This window comes from Meleagris gallopavo, chromosome 5 (assembly GCF_000146605.3).
Source record: "Meleagris gallopavo isolate NT-WF06-2002-E0010 breed Aviagen turkey brand Nicholas breeding stock chromosome 5, Turkey_5.1, whole genome shotgun sequence".
Lineage (NCBI taxonomy): Eukaryota > Metazoa > Chordata > Aves > Galliformes > Phasianidae > Meleagris > Meleagris gallopavo.
In genome coordinates, this window is record NC_015015.2 from 39923342 (window position 1) to 39942953 (window position 19612).

At 36.0% G+C, this 19612-nt stretch overlaps 1 protein-coding gene across 1 annotated transcript; it reads right to left on the reverse strand.

Annotated features, from left to right (window-relative positions):
- Positions 1-573: 573 nt before the first annotated feature.
- GTF2A1 (general transcription factor IIA subunit 1) lies at positions 574-19606 on the reverse strand. The gene is made up of 8 exons (XM_010711792.3): positions 19506-19606; positions 18245-18452; positions 15738-15802; positions 13679-13754; positions 10283-10416; positions 9093-9413; positions 6591-6680; positions 574-5159 (listed from the first exon to the last, which is right to left on the reverse strand). Exons 1-8 carry the CDS (start codon positions 19518-19520, stop codon positions 5052-5054), a joined length of 1017 nt encoding a protein of 338 aa, XP_010710094.1. The 5' UTR covers positions 19521-19606; the 3' UTR covers positions 574-5051.
- Between the last annotated feature and the right edge of the window lie 6 nt (positions 19607-19612).

The following is a 19612-nucleotide window of genomic DNA, read 5'->3' on the forward strand; positions in this document are numbered from 1 at the left end:
TGCTCAACTTAGACAGCAGTGGTAGAACATCAAAATTACTGATGCTTATTCAGAATCATTCTGAATCCTTTTGAAAATGATTTCAAGTTCAAAAGTCAGATTTAAACACAAAGCACGAATGATGTCTCAATAAACTATTGATAGCCAGAAGAGATGTCAGTTGTTTGCATTAGAAAGCAATTCTGTCAAATCAGTTTCACTGTCAAAATCCTTACTATCAGCCTGTTCTCCTCCAACAACTGTGTATTTCATTCCCAGTATTATCCTGCATTTCCATTTACAGAACTGGTACTCCAGATTGCACACCAAGTTGTTTGGAAAATCTCTTCTCAAGACCTAAGTCTCATGTTACCACAGGACAATAATTCTTAAATAATTACAGGTGTCTGGAATCAAAATCAAAATGTGAGTTTTCATGTCATGTCATTCTGATTACGTTAAATGGAAAGCCTACAAAGCAAACTCAACACGTAGGTGACAGAGGTTACTCGTGTTACGAAAATTAATTCAGACTCTTCAGTAAAATCATTAAACATCAGATATTAAACAAATGCACACATGCAAGATAGTAAATGAAGTGGCAAACATTTTTAAATAACATCTTTAATTAAAGTTTTTGCAAAGGCAAAATATTAAACTTAAAATAGGTCTTAGTACATCAAAATACTAAGTTCTCTAATTGTATTCCAAGCATGGCCTTTGAAACATAATATCCTGTATATCACAGAGGAGCAACCTTGATCTGCAATTGTACAGAATGAATTTTACAAACATAATAAATATATTTACCCCCTTACACATAACAGTATATGTACAACAGCAGTTGACAATAGTAGCTCAGAACAGCAAAAAAGGATATTCCCCCACTCCATATTCTATTGGTACCCTATGCACTCTGGAACATGTCTCATTGAATGACTGTACATTTAGCTAACTCAAGGTAGTTCATCCTGTTAAAAAACCTCCTTTTGTTCCACAATGTCAAATCCGCCAAATAATAATTAAAAGACACATTGCATGAACTCCCTAAAAAAAGTAAACAACAGGGAAACCAATGGACTGTTTTTTACACATTTCCCAACCAATCACAGCAATGGGAAAACAAGACTTTAAATGCTAGACATCAATACAAAATGATGTGCAAGTTTCTTCATCTTTTATAGTCATTACTCTCTCTCAAAGTCTGAAAATAATTCTGATTTCAGTTGTGTGTGGAGCAGGGAAGGGGGTGGCACGCAACAAACCCCACGGTGCTGTGAAAGCAGCCCAATATCAGTGTGCATTATCCTAAGATTACTCTTCACCTCCTGAACATCTTATTGCATGATGGGAAGCTTTTGCTTTGGGAAGAATTTTTGACCATTTTGTTTTAAAAGGATTTTTCTGTTTGTTTTTGTTTTAAAAAAACTGAGGAGACTGAATCAAAATGCACTTTACTTAACAAGGTCTCCAACTGCTTCATTGGAATTGAGAATTTTTTCCCTGGCAAAGCTTTATGGTGACATAATTACTGCTAACTGTCAAATGGTGGAATTATTTTCACAGACTCAGTGAAATTTACATTAGCACTTCTATTCTGCAGCAGAAATAGAAAACCATTTGTAAAAAATTCTATTACATGACAACATGTTCTTTACTCTTTTCTAGAAACTGTGCTACAGAATCAGGTATCATAATCTTGGAAATAACTCAGACCACAATTGCTACTTTAAATTGCATTAAGGAAGCTGAATGAAATTCAAATGCAACTTGTAATTCCAATGTAGGAACAAGGAGAACAAAGCCTCAAAGAAATCTTGTCACTAACCAGCAACTCAGGGGGGATAAAATCATATTTTATTTAAATAGTCCAATATAAAGTTCCTTATGTGACTAAATTTTCTATTATTTCTTTAAAAGAAAACATATTTGAACATGTTTTCAACTTAGATGTTTTTAAATGATTGCACACACTAGAACCCAACAGAATTAGAGCAAAAAAGTTGCTTTTATGATTGAAGCACTACAGGAAATTTACTCTTTCAGGAAACCAACAGAAAAAAAAAATCTGTCATACTGGCAAAACAGGCATTCTACAAACCAAAAAAGCATAAGAGTACCAATTTTGCCCTGTTGCTCTGCAAGTTTCCATCAGTCATCACGGTTACAATTATGAAGTTTCTTTCCCCATTTTTTCTGTCATTAAAAGGTGCTCCATTATCTGTGCAAATTTTAAATAAGTCCTCTTGAAATCATTATTTGTTTCTGTAATACTGAACTATTTAAAAAAAAATAAACAAAAATAAAACAGCATTAAAAACTATTTCCAAGGGAAAAAAAATCATTTATGAACTATGAACATGGGAATCCCTTGCCCTCTGAAGGAATGGTTTCTGTGGAACCTAGTGAAATGGTCTGTTCAGTTACATTGTTAAAACCATGATTAAAGTTCAAGTACAATAGTAAAATTAAGCAAACTACATTCTTACAGCAAGCTGCTACAATAAAATAAAATTAAAACATGCTTTTTGATTTAAAAAAGGAACACTTGATGTAGAAATAAGAGCACAGTTTGGTATATTTGTGTTTGACTGGCTTACAGAAAACTTCACAGGTACTTGTATTTGAAAGTAACAAAACTTATTTGAAAAGCATATCATACAATTAGCTTGCAAAAGAATGCAAGTTCAGATAGCCTCAGACATCCTTCAGAACAGCCTAAACTTGAGTTACCTTTAAAATTCTGCTATCCCTTAAAAATAAATAAAAAGGCTGTGTAGCTTCTAGTATGCATGTGGGAAAAAAAAATTCTAAGACATATGAAAACCAAGTGTTGTCCAAGTAATCTGGGTTCCAATAGTCTCATCAGGAATCTATAGCTAAAGGGATTTTTTCCTTTTGTTGGTTTAGTTGTGCTGTTAAGGGAGTTTTTCTTAAGTCCACTACTTAAGACTCACTGGTAATAGATTTGGAAAAGGAGAAGGAAGGAATTAATGGGTACAATATTGACTTCATCTCACTTGTACATAGAAGTGTCAACAGTGGTACAAATAATAATAACTAAAATATCTGCTTTGTTCAGAAGAAAACAAACACCAATCAGTCTGAGACCTTGACACCCCGAGCCAAAAATGTACTCTAAATAATGACATCACAGAAGAATGAATTAGAAAAAAAACACAATTAACTTTTCATAAAGCTTATGTATGTAAATAGCTTACAACAATCATATGGCTCGAGGCATGACTTAGAGGCAGATTTATTCTTTATCAACGAGAGCACAGACATACAAAATCACAGTAAAGAAACCCTCTTTGGAGGAGTATTTTGGAGTATTTTGTTTGTTTTTTAGAATACTACTGAAACTAAGAATACACTTGAAGGCAAGTAAATCAGAGAGAATGAAAATTAGGGCAGTGCTTATATACTGCTAAAATATACCTGTGACTTCATTAAATAATGCTTAGTAAGTTTCATTCTCTAGAGTGACAGAAAAAGGGCAGAACTTATGGGTCAACTGTCTGCTTCCGCAAGTCTTTCTCAAGGTAACTAAAATAATGTCTGCTGTGCTCTTCTCATTGCCTTTCCAAGGACTCAGGTAAAGAAAAGTATTTGAAATGGTGAGCCATGTGGACATTCTCTCCTCAACAGTTTCTCAGGTATAATGCCCATTTCCCCTCCTCATTCAAAAGTAACTGCATTTCTGAAAGCAGAATTTGCAAGAATACCCAATGTGTGAAGAAAAATGTTCAGTTCTCAGGAGAGAAGGGGAAGCAGAGGGAAACAACCTTGTTGCTTGAAAGAAAAATTAACACAAAACCACACCTCTTGAAAAGGCATATGAGAAAGTGGCTACACAAGATCTAACTATAATTTTCTGTTAACAAGTCAGTCTACAGACACTTTAAAAAAAAAATTGTGTTCTCAAAGCTGTGCAGCTCTCCTCATGAAATTACATGCCACCTGGAAACTTCAAAGAGATTAACTACTACACATAACTTATGGCTACACTTCTTAGTAAAGCACATCTTTGATTAAGAGAGCTGCAGCCAGGATTTTAATAGTTTTAAAGTTACTTTCTATATTAAAAATTTAGTGGATGTCTGTACTACGGATGTAGTAAGTAGGTGAAGGAATGCATCTGTTGTGTGATTACCTACACATTTGATTCAGAAGCCCTCCAAAAAGCCTTTGAAAAAGTCAGTGGAAGCTATATTATTTGTTTCAATTCAACGATGCTGAAACCACCACCATACAGCAAGAATATAATTAAAAAGTTAAGCAGTCTGACTTTGGGGGCAGGGGGAGCCCAGAGCTACAGGTGCTTAGTATTTAAAAAAAACAAAACAAAACAACAAAAAAAAAAAACAGTCCTAAATGAAAAGTATCACTTATATGAAATTAAAATAACTTTGAAATATAAATGATCATTTTAACATTTTATAACTGCTAGGAACAACAACTTGCTTACGGGGAACTGAACTGAAAACCACAAATAGATATTATAATTAATGAGCATATCAGAATTAAAAATATTTTCCCTATACAAGTTATTTAAAATTTAACACCTTAATTCTCACCCTTCTGTACAAAGCTTGCACACAGTCGAAGTAACATTCTGACCATCCTCACTACCAAAAGGAAGTGTTCAAAGCAAAGATTTGTACACACAATAAGCATTTTCAGATTAATAATCTATCACAGGGAAGAGTTCCTTCAATCATTGGAAGTATTTTAAAATCTTAAACCATGGGAAGAAGGGGAGGGGGGGGGGAACAAAGCCTTACATGCTAAATACCAGCTGTAGGTACCTGTATGTAGAATTGATAATTAAGGTATTCCTAACACACAAAACCAGCTCCCAGACAATGCTATAGCTGCTACAGTCCATGGCTTGCTCATCTGAAGTAGTGTCTTTGTTGCCACATTTTACCTTTGTTCCAATACTTTTGTTTATGCTTCATGTGCAGAAACACATTTTGGTTGGAGAATATGTCCAAGTCTCAACCTTTCCTGCTTTTGAACATTTTTTCCTTTTACAGGGAGTTTTTGTTTTGTTTGTCTTAAAAACTTCACCATTCTGCATCCCCAATGGCTTTGGAAAATACATAATCTCTTCCATTAAGATTCATGATGCCATCCTTGAGATGAAATTTCCATTTGTTTTTACTTCTATGGATCTAAAAATAGGGAAAAAAGTTCAAGTCTTACTCTGCATCAGAAATAGGCAGTAATGCATAAAGTAAACTACATAATAAATTACATCAGCAAGAAAAACGAAAATAACAATTAAACATACATTACCAAATTACAATAAACATAATGAAAATCAATTCTGCATTTAGCCATAGAGAACAAATCCTAATGATAGATCTAGCAGTTTCAGATATATTTTTCAAACCAGATTAAAAAATCTCACAGGAACTGTCAAGAAACCATGCAAATTCAAAGACATTGTAAAATAAAAAGCATTTAAAAGTTTTTAGAGATGGTTGGAAAGGAAACATGAGAAATATATATCAACTTCTACTGCTTTAATAAATTATTTTGATTACAACACACCATGAAACTCCACTTGAAAGACAGATATTTCTATTTCAAACACTGAAACAAAGACTGATGTTTTAAACTTAGCCCTGAAGGAGTCCAACACTAAGTTTATTCTTTGCTTGTGCTATCTAAATTCCGTTCTACCTGCAAACTAGTTTGACTACTTCATATACAGATAGACAGTAAATGTATTTAACTTTCTACCTAAATTATTAGAGTTTGATGCTAGGATTTGGGATATTAAGAACTGGTTGAAAGGCAAATGGATTGTTTAAAAGACTTCAGTCTGAAAATCTCTATGTTAAAAAAAATGCATAAGATGGCATAGCTGATAATGCATATATCTGTTAATCTTATATTCTATAATTTGTTCTCAATGGTAAGTCATTTTATATGATTTACATTCGTGTTCTATCTTAAGTGTCAGGTGAGAAAAGTAAGATCTCCAGATGGGGATGAATGCACATAGACCCAAGTATTTTGGGGCAAACATACAGAAATAAAGTAGTAACTCAAGAGAAGACTGGAGAGTTCAGTAGAACTTAAAGCAAAATAAGCAAAAGCATTCCACATTGCCTTTTCTGAAAATAATAAAAAAAATGAATAGCACAGAAAGAACACTCTCCTCTGAAAACTATAGTTATCAAAAAGAGGAATTTTTAGTGATCAGTAAGTAATTTTCTACTAAGTCTAAACCTTGATGGCTACTACTTTAATTTATGGCTACAGTAAACTACAAAGCTTACTTATGATAGTTCACTTCTCCAGACACAGATGACTGACCTTTTGTTAAAGATCACAGATAGGTATGATGAAGAAAAAAATTCAACCAAATTTTTCTAGGCTTTACTCAATACCTCCAAGTCTAGCTAAAAAGTATCAAACAGACAAAAACCCCACCTTTCATATAAATGACAGGTAGTTCTTGCATTAACATTCACATTATAACCTCTACACATCTACCTGTTCTACACAGTCACAAAAGGATACTTCATCACTTAAAAATTATGTCTTGAAGGAATAAGAGAAATTAGATTGCTTGCACGCGTTTTATATTTTACCTTATCATACTGACACACAACAACATTTTCTGTATCAAACAGTTCTTGTCCTTCCTCATCACTCACATCATCTTCACTGTTAAGAGGCTCCTGAAAGAAATATGTGGCAAAAGTTGCAATGTTTAGTAAAGTTACAGCAGTTATTTAGATTTTTCATTCCAGATCAGGCTACAGTCTGTTGGCACAGACCTACATAAGCATTGGAGGTGCAAAGTATTCAGCTTTCCAGCAGAGGGCTCATATACACCTCCTTTCTGCCATCCATGATACAAGGGGGATGTCCTTACCAATTTCAGTGTCCAATTTCAATGTTCAGGACAGATTATGAGCACAGCAGTCTTTCATCATCACATCACATGAAATCGCGACACACCATAATCACTTTCATTCTTTTATTCTAAAAATTCTAGCACTTGCAATGTCTCTTCACAAAAACTTATGTGTATTTTCTTTTTTTCTAAAGCATCTAAGCAATGCAAATAAAACATTATTCACATCTCTCTCTACATTCCATTAAAATAGAAATTCCAAGACTTACTTATCTTTGTCTTATGTACTACAAATGGAAACAGATCTCAACACAAGCAGGAAGTTTGCAGAGGAGGAAAAAAGATATTTCAAGATGATGCAGAGATAGGTAAAAATAACTTCTCCAGATACAAGTATTTTTCCTTAAAAATAATTTTCAACTTTTTGTCTTTCTACAAGTGGCCTTTCCTCCTCAGAAGTCTTCCAAGTTGTGTTATTTCCTCTACTCTTTACTATTTCTTTAGACCTGTGCATGTCTTGCAAGATTACAAAATGATGCCACAAGGGTATTAACAAGCGCTATTGAACTGCAAGTCTCATTTCTCCTTCCCTGCATGACCTTCCCACTTGCACTTAAGAGGATTGTCTTAAATCTCATATCTAAATTGGATACCTCTTCTAAATCATTCTCACTCCTTTCTTCAAGCAGCTAACCTCTAGTGTTTGTCAAAATAGAATTCTGATGTACTGCATTCTATGCAATATGGTGAGAATGCTTCTGCAAGTTTCCTTTTTCCTTCTTCTTTCTCTACCTCATCTAAACAGCAAGTACTTCAAAAGCTTAAAACAACTACTAATAAATGCAAAATGTTTTTTCTTAGACCTTCTGCTTAATCATTATCTTCCCACCTGCCACCTGCCTCAAAAAGTATAAGCTATACTATGAAAATGGAAGTGAGAGAAGAAAAAGGTGTGCCAGAGTTCCTGATATCAATTATTGTTATAATTAAGTTTTAAAGAATTACTCAACTCATTATCTACCTGCTGATGAATGCTAGAAGCAAAAGTCACGGGGAAGTCTCTGGCATACTGATAATGAAGCCTTAGCATACTAAAAAAAATCTACACTAAAGAATACAATATTGAAGCATGATGACCCATACTTACTAAAGCAGCTACTAACATATCCAAGACTGACATCGGTACCCATCAGTATAATGGAAAGGGTGTTGTGGACAAAACTTCTAACAGAAAAATATTGTTTGACACAACTGTAGATGTATTACAGAAAATCCAGTTTTTAACTCCTTGACAAAAATTTTAGGTTTTACCAGCATATATAATGCATGGGTGATACAGATGGTGAAATGCTACAAATGCTCCTCATACTGGGATTTTAAATGAAATCTTAAGATAACTAGAAAAATCTGCAGAGAACTGTGTAAGTGATTCAACAGTTCAAAATGCATCTTACAGATAGACTTAGGGACTACAAAGTTTCCTGTCAGAAACTGAAATAAAACTACTTTTAGCTTATTAGCTTTTTCTCTGATGTTTTTTGGTGCAACAGAACAAAACTCAGTTAGAACCACTGAAGTCCAAAACCAAGTAAATGGAAAATCTAAACTAAACACACAGTATTATTAAGCAAGTCACTAAGAACATTTGCTCCTAATCCTAACTCCAGACTTAACTATATCAAGGTCAGATGTGTTCCTAAAAATGTTTTATAATCGAATTTCATTCTCAGGCCCCTTCAAGTATGATATAAGGCAACCTACCAGTGAGTAAGATGCAGGCCACACCACCACACCTATTTGTTCTCTCAGTGTATTAGAAATACACTCACCTTTTGTCATTCCTCCTACCACCTGGTTTTGGAATACACTCTGTCCCAAATGGAGTTGATTATTTCCATTTGCTTATGAAGAATTCATAATATCAGGGCTGACCTTTCCATACCATCAAAAATAATACTGAAGTCTTTAAAAAGGCACTCATCATAATTAACAGTTTTTTTCTGTTATCCCTTGCCACACCAGTTGCATTTCAAGGTGCTTTGATAATACACAGTTTCCACCACATCAGTATGGGATATAAAGAAACTACAATGCACAGATAGCACTGATATTTTCAAGATTATGGAAAGGTAACATGCTCTGAGGATTACAGTATTCCTTTAAGTACTGTGGTGAAAAAATTCAAAATGAAATACAGGCATTCTGCAATCTTCTGAAATGATGTTAATTTTACCTCTTCAACCTGGCCATCTTCACCTCCATCTTTTTCTTTGTCCTCCTCTTCATCATCATCATAGTCTTCTTCCTCATCTTCTTCTTCTTCAGATGATGTGTCTCCTGCTCCATCAACTTGGAGAACAAGTGGTGCTTGTGGTTGTGCCTGTTGTTGCTGTGGCTGCTGCTGACCAGCTGCAGGAATCTGTGCTTGAGCTGGTGTAGGGGCAGCCACTGTTGTAGGTATAACTTGAGTTTTATTTCCTGTAAAAAGGATCTGCTGAGGCTGAATAATCACTCCTGTCTGCTGGGGAATCCCTCCAGGAATTGGAGCCAAAACCTGATGGAATAGTATAGTGGTTGGTAACACACCAAACTACCAGAAGACAACGAAGCATATGCTGTGGTGGACTTATATCTAGTGATAACCCTGTGACAGCACACCAATCTGACTTCAACTACTTAGAGAAACATAGATAAAGAAATATAGATACTCCATCTATATCAGACAGGTAATTAAATCTTCAATAGCGTAACTTCTATAATTACTTGGTACTTTTCGGCACTCAAATTCCAAGCACAGTGCAATAACGTTTAAACTCAAATAGGAGATTATTTTTAAAATTTCTTTACAGAACACTTAACCTGAAATTCGCTACAGATCGTTATTCATGTCTAAGCTGCAGAACTGTGACACAATAATAAATTCAATGCCTACACAATCTGGATGCACAGTTGACCCTGTAACTGAACAAAAACCCTGACAAAAAACATACTGTGTTCAGTAATGAAATGTTCAGGTTTGGTGCAGGGTTGTTTTTACGGTTTGGGTTTTTGTTTATTTGTTTGGGTTTGCTTAAAGGCATTTTCCTCTACATGCTCTGCAACACAAAATCATTTAACCGATCAATACATTTGTGACTAAATACATAGTGACTAAAATTGTGCAAGTAATGTAATTGTCACTGGACCCATACAAATGCAGTTTTAAACCAATGCTAGTCTGAATCTTGCAAGAATAAAAACGACATTTGAAACAATATTCCAAAATATTTCATCTTTGAAAACATCCTTAACACAATCCTTTTTTAAATATACTACTTCCATCTCTGTATAATGTTTAAATTTGACAGCAAAAAATGCAAGCCCACTTAATAATTACTATCAGGTTTTTACTTTCAAGTGTACGTATTAATTTATTTTCTTTACCTGCTGTATAACAGGTGCCTGTACGCCACCAGGCTGCATTTGTGGTATGACCTGCTGCTGTAGAACAACTGGCTGCTGTGGCTGAATGATATACTGAGCTCCATTTGCAGTTCTAACTACTTGGAGGATCTGGCCTGCAGTAAAATAAACAAACACCAAATTAATCAAAGAACAGATATCTCCATTTAAAACTACCTTAGTTTAGAAAGCCGTTTCCTGAAAGAACACTGATAACAATTAAAGAGCATTGTATTCTGTTTTCACCCATGAAAAGATACCGTGCTACAGCAGCTGTGCCAGAAAGGAAGCATTAATAAGGCTGTTTATCATTGTGAAGTATGCAAACCAAGACTAAATCTCTAAAGCAAGACAGTATTTCAAATATTAGTTCCTACTTCCAAACATGCCTCATGTTTTCTAAGATAAACTATACAGGCAGAGTACAAATGAATCACAGAATTGTAGGGGTTGGAAAGGACCTCTGGAGATCAACTAGTCCAATCGTCCCTGCTAAAGTAGGTTGCACAGGAAAGCGTCCAGGCAGATTTTGAATATCTGCAGAGAAGGAGATTCCACAACCTCTCTAGGCAGCTTGTTCCAGTGCCCTGTCACCCTCACATAAAACAAAGATTTTTTCATACTCAAATTGAACTGCATCCCAGTCGGTGCCCATCAACCCTTTTCCTGTTGCTGAGCACCACTGAAAAGAGTCTGGCATCATCCACTTCACTCCTACCCATTAGTTACTTTTAAGAATTGATAAGATTCCCCTCTCAGTCTTCTCTTCTCCGGGCTGAACAGCTGCAGATTACTCAGCCTTTCCTCATATGAGAGATGCTCAAGGCCCCTCATCACCTTTGTGGCTCTCTGCTAGACTCTCTACACAAGTTCCCTTTCTTGAACTGAAAAGCCCCAGAACTGGACACAGTACTCTAGATGTGGCTTCACCATGATAGAGTAGAGGGGAAGAACACCCTCCCCTTGAGCAGCTGTCCACACTTTTTATTGCACCCCAGAATACCACTGATATCTGCTGGCTCATGGTCAACCTGTTGTCCAACAGACACCCAGGTCCCTCTCATGATCTCAGCAGAGATCATTTCCAGATAGCCAGCCCTTACCCTTCACTGGTGTGTGTTGTTACTCCTCCCCAGGTGTAGGACTCTGCACTTGCCCTCGTTGAATCTCCTAATATTCCTTTCCACCCAATTCCTCAGCCTCTCCAGATCTCACTGAATAGCAGCACAACCTTCTGGTGTCAGCCACTCCCCCCAGCTTTGTATTATTATCAGCAAACTTGCTGAGGGTGCACTCTATCCCTTCATCCAAGTCACTGACGATGATGCTGTACTAGGCCAGTACCAACCTCTGGGGAACACTGCAAACTACAGGGTTGCAGATAGACCCTACATCACTGACCACAATCCTCTGAGCTCTTCCAGTCAGCCAGTTCTCAATTCACCTCACGGTGCACCTATCTATCTCCCACTTCCAAAGCTTAACTACGAGGACGTTACAGGAGAACACGTTAAAAGCCTTTCTGAAGTCAAGGTACACAATATCCACATGGATACATACCAAAACAAGAAGCACAGGTAGTCACATCGCTTTAGTTTTATCCAATGCTGTGGCATTTCCAAGATCTAGCCAGATGGCATCCCCCCTTCTGGGACTTTTGTCCCTTTGATAACCACATTAAGGGAAATCCTTCTGTACGTAACTGTCTTTACAAATTTAATATGTAGCTGTCTTTCTGTAAAGTCTACTCTTATATTCATTATCTATTTCTCCTTCCTTTCTCCACAATATCTATATTCTGATCTCTATTTCTTTAACTAACCTATAGCTTTATTATTTCATACCTATTCTTCACAAAATGTGTTGAAGGCTTGCATGCCTGTACAGCTGGCCTCCAACTCTGAAAAGGGGGAGCTAAGATATATTCCAACATACTCTTTACATTTCTATTCAAATGAAGGAGAAAAAATGAAATTAGACAATCCTTAACTTTAAATATTTCCCTAAAGATTGATTTTATTTTCTGTTCTCCTATCAAACTACAAAAGTCTCTTTAACAGGTAAGTAAATCTGAAAGAAGGAAGGAAATACAGTTCTGCAGGCTATCCTACCCCCTCCTTAAAGACAACATACTACAAACATTTGCAACTGTAAAAGAAAACAGTAAGTATAATAGAAGTAACAATATAATACTTTTCTAAAGCACAGATGTTCTTCCTTAGGAATTAGAAGATCTTAGATTTCTAGAACAGCTACACGTTTAAATTTCATTTCCACCATGTACCCATTAAACATTCAAATGCATAAAGCAGGGAGGTTAAGTCCCAGACGATTCTGAGCAGACTAAGTGAATTACTCTGGGAAGAAAAGCAACTGATTCTAGGAAACAAACTTTCTCAGATCTTTCTTTACTACCTCAGGCAATGCTACAGGTTTGAGGCACAGTGGCTGGAAGACTGCATTAAGAAACGGATCTGGGGGTGTTAGTCAACACTTAGCTTAACAGGAGCCAGCAGTGTGCCCAGGAGGCCAAGAATGCCAATGGCACCATAGCTTCTACCAGAAATAGTGTTACCAGCAGGAGCAGGGAAGTGATCGCCCCTCTGTACTCAGCACTGGTGAGGCTGCACCTTGAGTGCTCTGTTCAGTTGTGGGCTTTCCACTACAAGAAAGACATTGAGGCCCTGGCGCACAGTCAGAGAAAGGCAATGAAGCTGGTGAGGGGTCTGAAGCACAGGCCTTATGAGGAGTGGCTGAGGGAACTGGGAATGCTTGGTGAGACCTTATTGTTCTCTAGGATTACCTGAAAGGAGGTTTTAAGTGAGGTAGGATCAGCCTCTTATCTTGTGTAACTAGTGACAGGACTAGAGGGAATGGCCTCAAATAAAGCATCTGCTAATGAAGCTGTTCATGAAAGTCACAATTATATTATATTCTAAGAATAAAGTGTAACAGTATATATATGTGATAAATCTAAAATAAAACTGGCATTGCCAACAAAATTAGGAGTTCCATTGTATGAGCACAGCGGGAACTACAATCGTTAAGGCACATCTGATCTGCAGTTACAGATGAAACTATCCTGCACTTTTGTCACCTGCTTGTCAATACGGTTCATATCATGCCTCACAGTACTCAGAAATATGCAAAGGGAAGTGACAGCAATGTCTGTCTTCATGCACACGTCTAAAAAGCAGGGAAGACTCGCACAGAATCTGTTAGGTTCATAAGACTGGTGAGCAACAGTCCAAGAGTCCAGAGAAGATTCCCTGATTTTGATAATATGAACAATATATGACAGCAAGTAAAATCCACAATTTCTCCCTCCCAGCAAGCACCCACAAAACCACCACATGACCTCAGTGTTAAGACAGTTACCTGAATTTGTAAGTATCTGCTGAACAGGAGTAACACCAGCAGGGAGAGCCAGTGTAGCTGCAGTGGCTGCAGCACTCTGAAATATAAGAAAAGCTTTTTAATAAGTGTTACTGCCAGTGTTTCGTGTACAACATACTGCCTGAAAATATGTACCTCTCCTGACCTACTAATAAAGAATACCACATAGCTTAAGTGGCAGTTTTACATTTCCAAAGCGGCTAAAGACATGAGTCTACAAATCTGAAAATAAGGTACTTAAGCAGTGATCATGTTCACTTGTCTTGTTTTCACAAGGAGCAGCAATCAGTTTTGCACTTTTCTTCATTCTACAAATGATCTACATTTCAAGTTCCAAATAACACAATTCTTTCAAGTGAATATATGCACACAGCATACTGATTGCTCACAGAATGACTTATTTTTTCCTCTCAAGACAGCTGGTTAGAAGAGAAATCCAAGAACTCTCAATGGGTAATGATTCTATCTTATGGAAATTAAATTTTAATGCAATTCACATAGTTCCAAACACAAAAATCTGCATTAAGTCCTTGACTCATATAGGGAGATGGATTACTCCAGAGGTTTTTCTACTTCAAGTGTCTAACTGCAGTTATCTTTTGAAAATCCTCCCTTTCCTCACCACAGAAGAACCATGAGAAATTACCCTCTGCTACTGAAAGGATTTAAATTTCATCACTGGGTAGAGTACATAAAATCCAGATTATAAGAAGTATGATCTCCCTTTACTGACTGATCCATATAGTAGTAATACCACTTCCAAAATAACAGAAAAACAAGCAAAACTTAAAAGTGGTTTTCTGCATTCACATATCCAAAGGCATATAAATAAATTCTCATTAGTCAGTTCTCCAAGACATTCAAGGTCAGATACATTATTTAATACCAACTTAAAAGCTTATTAGAAACACGTAAGTATTCCGACTTAGTTCTATAAAAGAATATTTATTGAATAGCAGTCTTCTGCAGTTTACAGTTTTCGTATTTTGACAGCACCTGAGTTTTAAAATCCTCACAACCTCATTTTTGCAATATCCATCAACAAGATTTAACTAAATAAGAGAAAAAAAAATGTTTAATTGTTGTTCTACAGAAGTTACAAATTACATTGAAATAGTCGTAAAATGCTTTAAGAAAAGCTAAATATTAGCACGCTCTCAGCTTCTGAGTACATGTTTCTATTTGAGTAATGAAGTTCAGATTCTTTTCTATAATAACGTCAGCAGGTAATGGAGGACTGAAGGTTACGCAAGTTACCAATGCCTTGACTAATCATGAAACATTGCTTCACATGTTTTTCCCAGAGAAGCTGTAAAAATGTAATAAATTCTAGTTTTAATATGCTTAATTATTATTAGCTGTTGTTTTCAAGAACAAAGTATATCTGTATGTATTTATTTTATTAAACCAGGGCATTTAAAAATAAAAACAACCAACCAAAATGAGCCTCTTGAGATAAAAACTGAGAAATGGATAAATGACCAGGCTGCTATATATTCTCCTATAAATTAATGAATCTAAATAACATGACCAGAAAAAGTGGATCTGAATTACTAAATAAACTCTCATTTGCTATAAGCCTAGACTTCAGAACAGTTGATGCTGTTTCCTGTATCTAGCAAATACAACGTTTGTGTCATTTAATAGTGTTGCATTAGTATGCAACAAGTACATCATGCAGATTTACACCAAGAGTACTCCAATTTCCAATTTAAATAAAGTTTAGGCTTACCACTCTTGGAATCATAGGATCATATAATCATCAAGGTTGGAAAAGACCTCCGAGACAATCCAGTCCAACCATCCACTTAAAGCAGAGGATCCAGGTAAGCCCTAAGCTTTGTTACTAAAACTAAGTCCTTGGTTACTTCTAGATTGTCATTTCAGCAGCAGAACTCAGAAAGCAGACAGACAGTTTTATCGTTTCCTGCTTTTAAGCATCTGGTGACTAATACCAGATTTGTGTTCACTATTCAGTCAAAACAACTTATATAATGACAGCATATAGATATATAGATGTACAAGCCTCAGCTTTTCTTACCATGCCCGATGCATTCATGTGTGGTATCAGCTTGGAATCTGGCACAATAACCTGCTGCTGAGGTGCTATAAACCAGAAAAATACAGCACTTCATGAATATTACACAGTCTGACAAAAATAATATCCAAACCAAAATAACTCTGAAAAAACATCACACAAATATCAGCTGATCTTCACAGTAAAAACAGCTACTGAGCCATCTTCGATCTTACAAGTTTTACTGTCAAGACAATATACAACAGCAGCTCTGAGATGCAGTATGGCTATTCCACCTTTTACAGATTTTACTTCAATGGCTTCAATTATCTAATCTGACCCTATGTAAAGTAAAATTTAAAACGTATTTCTGAAAGCTATTACAGTATTTTTTTTAATAAACTTGCTGACTTGATTCAGCATCAGAGTTGAATCTGAAACAAAACATCAACTACTAGTGATCAACTCTCAAAAAAACTACCAAAAGAAAACACATACACACAAAACCAAAAAATATTATGAGGACTGTTGCAAGAGAAAGAGCAAGTTAACAGGACACAGCAGTTAGCTTCAGTTAGATCTTCTTAGCATAGCTGTTAAACTTGTGATCTTCACTGACTTTTTAGCGCAGCAGATGAAATATTATCAACCACGTGCCTCAGAATTGTTTTGGTGTGACAAAGGAAATAGACAGCTAAGCTATGTGAGTAATCTGTTGATCACAAAAAAGTGTCCAAAAATCTCCAAAACCACTGACAGGAAATTAGAACATGTCAAAGCAATATGAACTAATCATCAACATAGTATTCTCAATCCAATTCTGTAACAAAGGACAATGAAGTACAACTCTTCTTGAAAGATTCAATTGTGGGGAGAGAAGCCCCACAGTTCTGTACCAAGAACCAAAGTCATCTCTCCAACTTTCACAAAATCATGACCACATGCCAGAATCACACACCACATGGCAGGAACCACTTACTGTTGTCCCAATTTCACTCTGTGGCTGCACCAACCCATGAAAAGACATACTACACCAACTCACCCAATTCTTACACTACATCACCTCCCCCATGGAAAAGGGAAGTCATGCAATTAGTAAAACTGGAAGTACCTGTGACTGAAGTGATTTGATATCCAAGTTCATTTATCTTCCTCACTGTCATTTGGTCTTAAGCCACAGTGCAGGGCAACAATAAATCAGTTTAAAATATATTACTGTATTCAGGATCATTCAAGGCCAGGCTGGATGCAGCTCTGGGCAGCCTGGTCTAATGATTGGCAACCCTGCACATAGTGGGCGGTTGAAACTAGATGATCACTGTGGTCCTTTTGAACCCAGGCTATTCTATGATTCTAAGACAGAATCAGGGGATAGGGATTTCCATATTAGTAGTGGTCAACAGAGTCATAGCTATTCATCTAAGCAACCACTAGAGGTCCAAGTAAAAACATCTGCAGAGTCTGCCAACTGTAACTAGCTCATTTCAAGATGCTTGTTTTTAGAGGTCTTAAATACCAAAACAAATTTTATTCCAAGTCGCAACTGATTTATATCCAGAAGAAAAAAAAAGAAAAATAAAGTAAAATAAGAAAAAAAAACCAAAGACCAATAACAGGTTCCTTTCACACTAGCTCCCCTCTGTTTTAAACATAAACTTTTTGGGGGAGGGAGAAGAAAATCAGTTATAGTTTCCTCTTGTGCTTATGTCAACACAGGCTCTGATCTATGAAATAAAAATAAAAAATTTATGAAATAAAAATTGAAGTCCCTGATTGAGTATCACAGATAAATATTTTTATGCAATGAATGTAATAGCATACGATAACTCAAACATTCCATGAGATTTTTTCATGCAGTAAGCAAGCAGTGAAATCTAGTAGTATTTACAATTCTGCAATTGAAATTTGAAAATGTTTTCCTACATGTTTCATTGAGAACATGTAAAACAATTACTACAAGAAATACTACTCTTACAGCTAACCAAAGTGTATCTTGAACTTCCACTGTGCAAACTGCTAAAGCTGCAAGAAAAACAGCCATTATGCTTTTCACTGAAAACCTGTTCTAATATGAAAAACATATCCTATATGTATTTTGAGTGTTTTTCATATCCTAGCAACCATTTTTGCTTAATGAACTCTTTTGTTTTTAAACTTTATTTGCTCTTAGTGGCATTACCAACTCCTGAATAAATTGTCAACTGCTGATGTATATTGTCTTGAAATCAAAAAGCAATTCATGGATTTTTGTCACAATCTGAAAGTCATGTATTATGAAAAAATAAGTGACGCAGAAAGAATTCATCTTTTTCAAAATCTTAAGCATATTCAAGACTAAAAGAAACATCAAGATACTTTTTCATCTAAACAGCTCGCTTGATCCATTATATAGTCAAGTAGGGGCAAAGTTTCACATCAAGACCTAAGGTTACCTGCAAAATCAACATTCTTCCCATAAATCTAGAATATGCTAAGTAAGGAGTTGGTCTAATTTGAATCTTTCACCAGAGAGGTTAGAGTGTAAGCCTGACCTTGCTGAGATGCTGGAATAAGAACCTGTTGTGGCTGAGTCTGCTGCTGCACAGTCTGCTGTGGCTGAGGTTGTGTGTGATGGTGGTGGTGATGATGCTGTTGTTGCTGCTGTTGCTGCTGCTGCTGTTGCACCTGCAACAGAAGTTGCTGCTCTTCTGAATGGAAGCCATCTACAGCCTTGGACTGCATCAGCTTGTTCTCCCACAGCTAGTTTGAGAAAGGAAAGAGAAATCTCTGAAGATTTTTACTTTACAGGATCTGTAAAAATACAGCCAGTACTAAAAAATTATATTTGTTTTCACTATTTATCTTATGCAGTCTATTTAGCCAAAAAGCCCCTGGGCAAATACAGACCGAGGAGAAAACTCCACATAGGTAATGTTTTAATAAGAAGGACTAAATAGTCAGCTAAAAATAATCAGTCTAAGCTTTAACATTCATTTTTTCTTCCATTTGTGAAGGAACCATAATAACTCTAACAGAAGCATGAATCAAAAAAATCTATTCTTTATTAGAGCCTTTCCCAAAGCTATTTCTTCATAAAACTCCTCAATAATAGTTGCTTGAAAACATATCAATAGAAACTATTAGTATACCCAAGATAATATTAAGCTGCACGAGAACTGACAGTTTTTGCCACAATATCAAACTCAGTCTCTCCAGCCCTGTAGCTCCTGATGTCAGCTGAACTCTCCCAAGAAAAGCCACAATCACAAAAACGCAAAAACAGAGAGGCATAAGTATTCAGTAAGTAAGGGTACCCAGGACTACTGGGCCCTGCTAAGAATTCCCTAAGCCTTCTTTTATTTTCCTTCTTTGCCTCTTTCTTCATTGAATCTTTTCTGACGTGACCTGCAGAATACATCTGTGACACACTCCTTCACTAAGACAAAAACATCAAATGGAGTAGACATACTTATTTTTCCAGCACAGAAACCTTTGGAATTGTTTACCTCTAAAATAAACACATCTTTTTCTTTTTTTTAGGATATAATTTTTCAGGGACTGAAGTGGTTACACTGTTGATTTAGATGTCTACTGTTAGTTTATGTCAAGTTTTGTCACGTCAAATTAGGGGAAGTAAACAAGGTAGGCAGATATTTCTGTAGAGCAGTATAATCCAAATGATATGGGACTACAAACACAAAGAGAATATAGTGCTTCACTAAATAAAAATCAGCATTTTTACTGCGTACAACAGTAGGCAGGACCAAGAAACATTTGATATATTGGTCTATTAAAAAAAAACTTTCAGCTTACTGTTTTGAGTTCCATAAGAACTTGTTCATCCACTCCTTCATCCAGAAAAACCTCTCTGACATCATTAATGACATCTTCGATTACAGACCTGTACAGTTTAGGCTTAA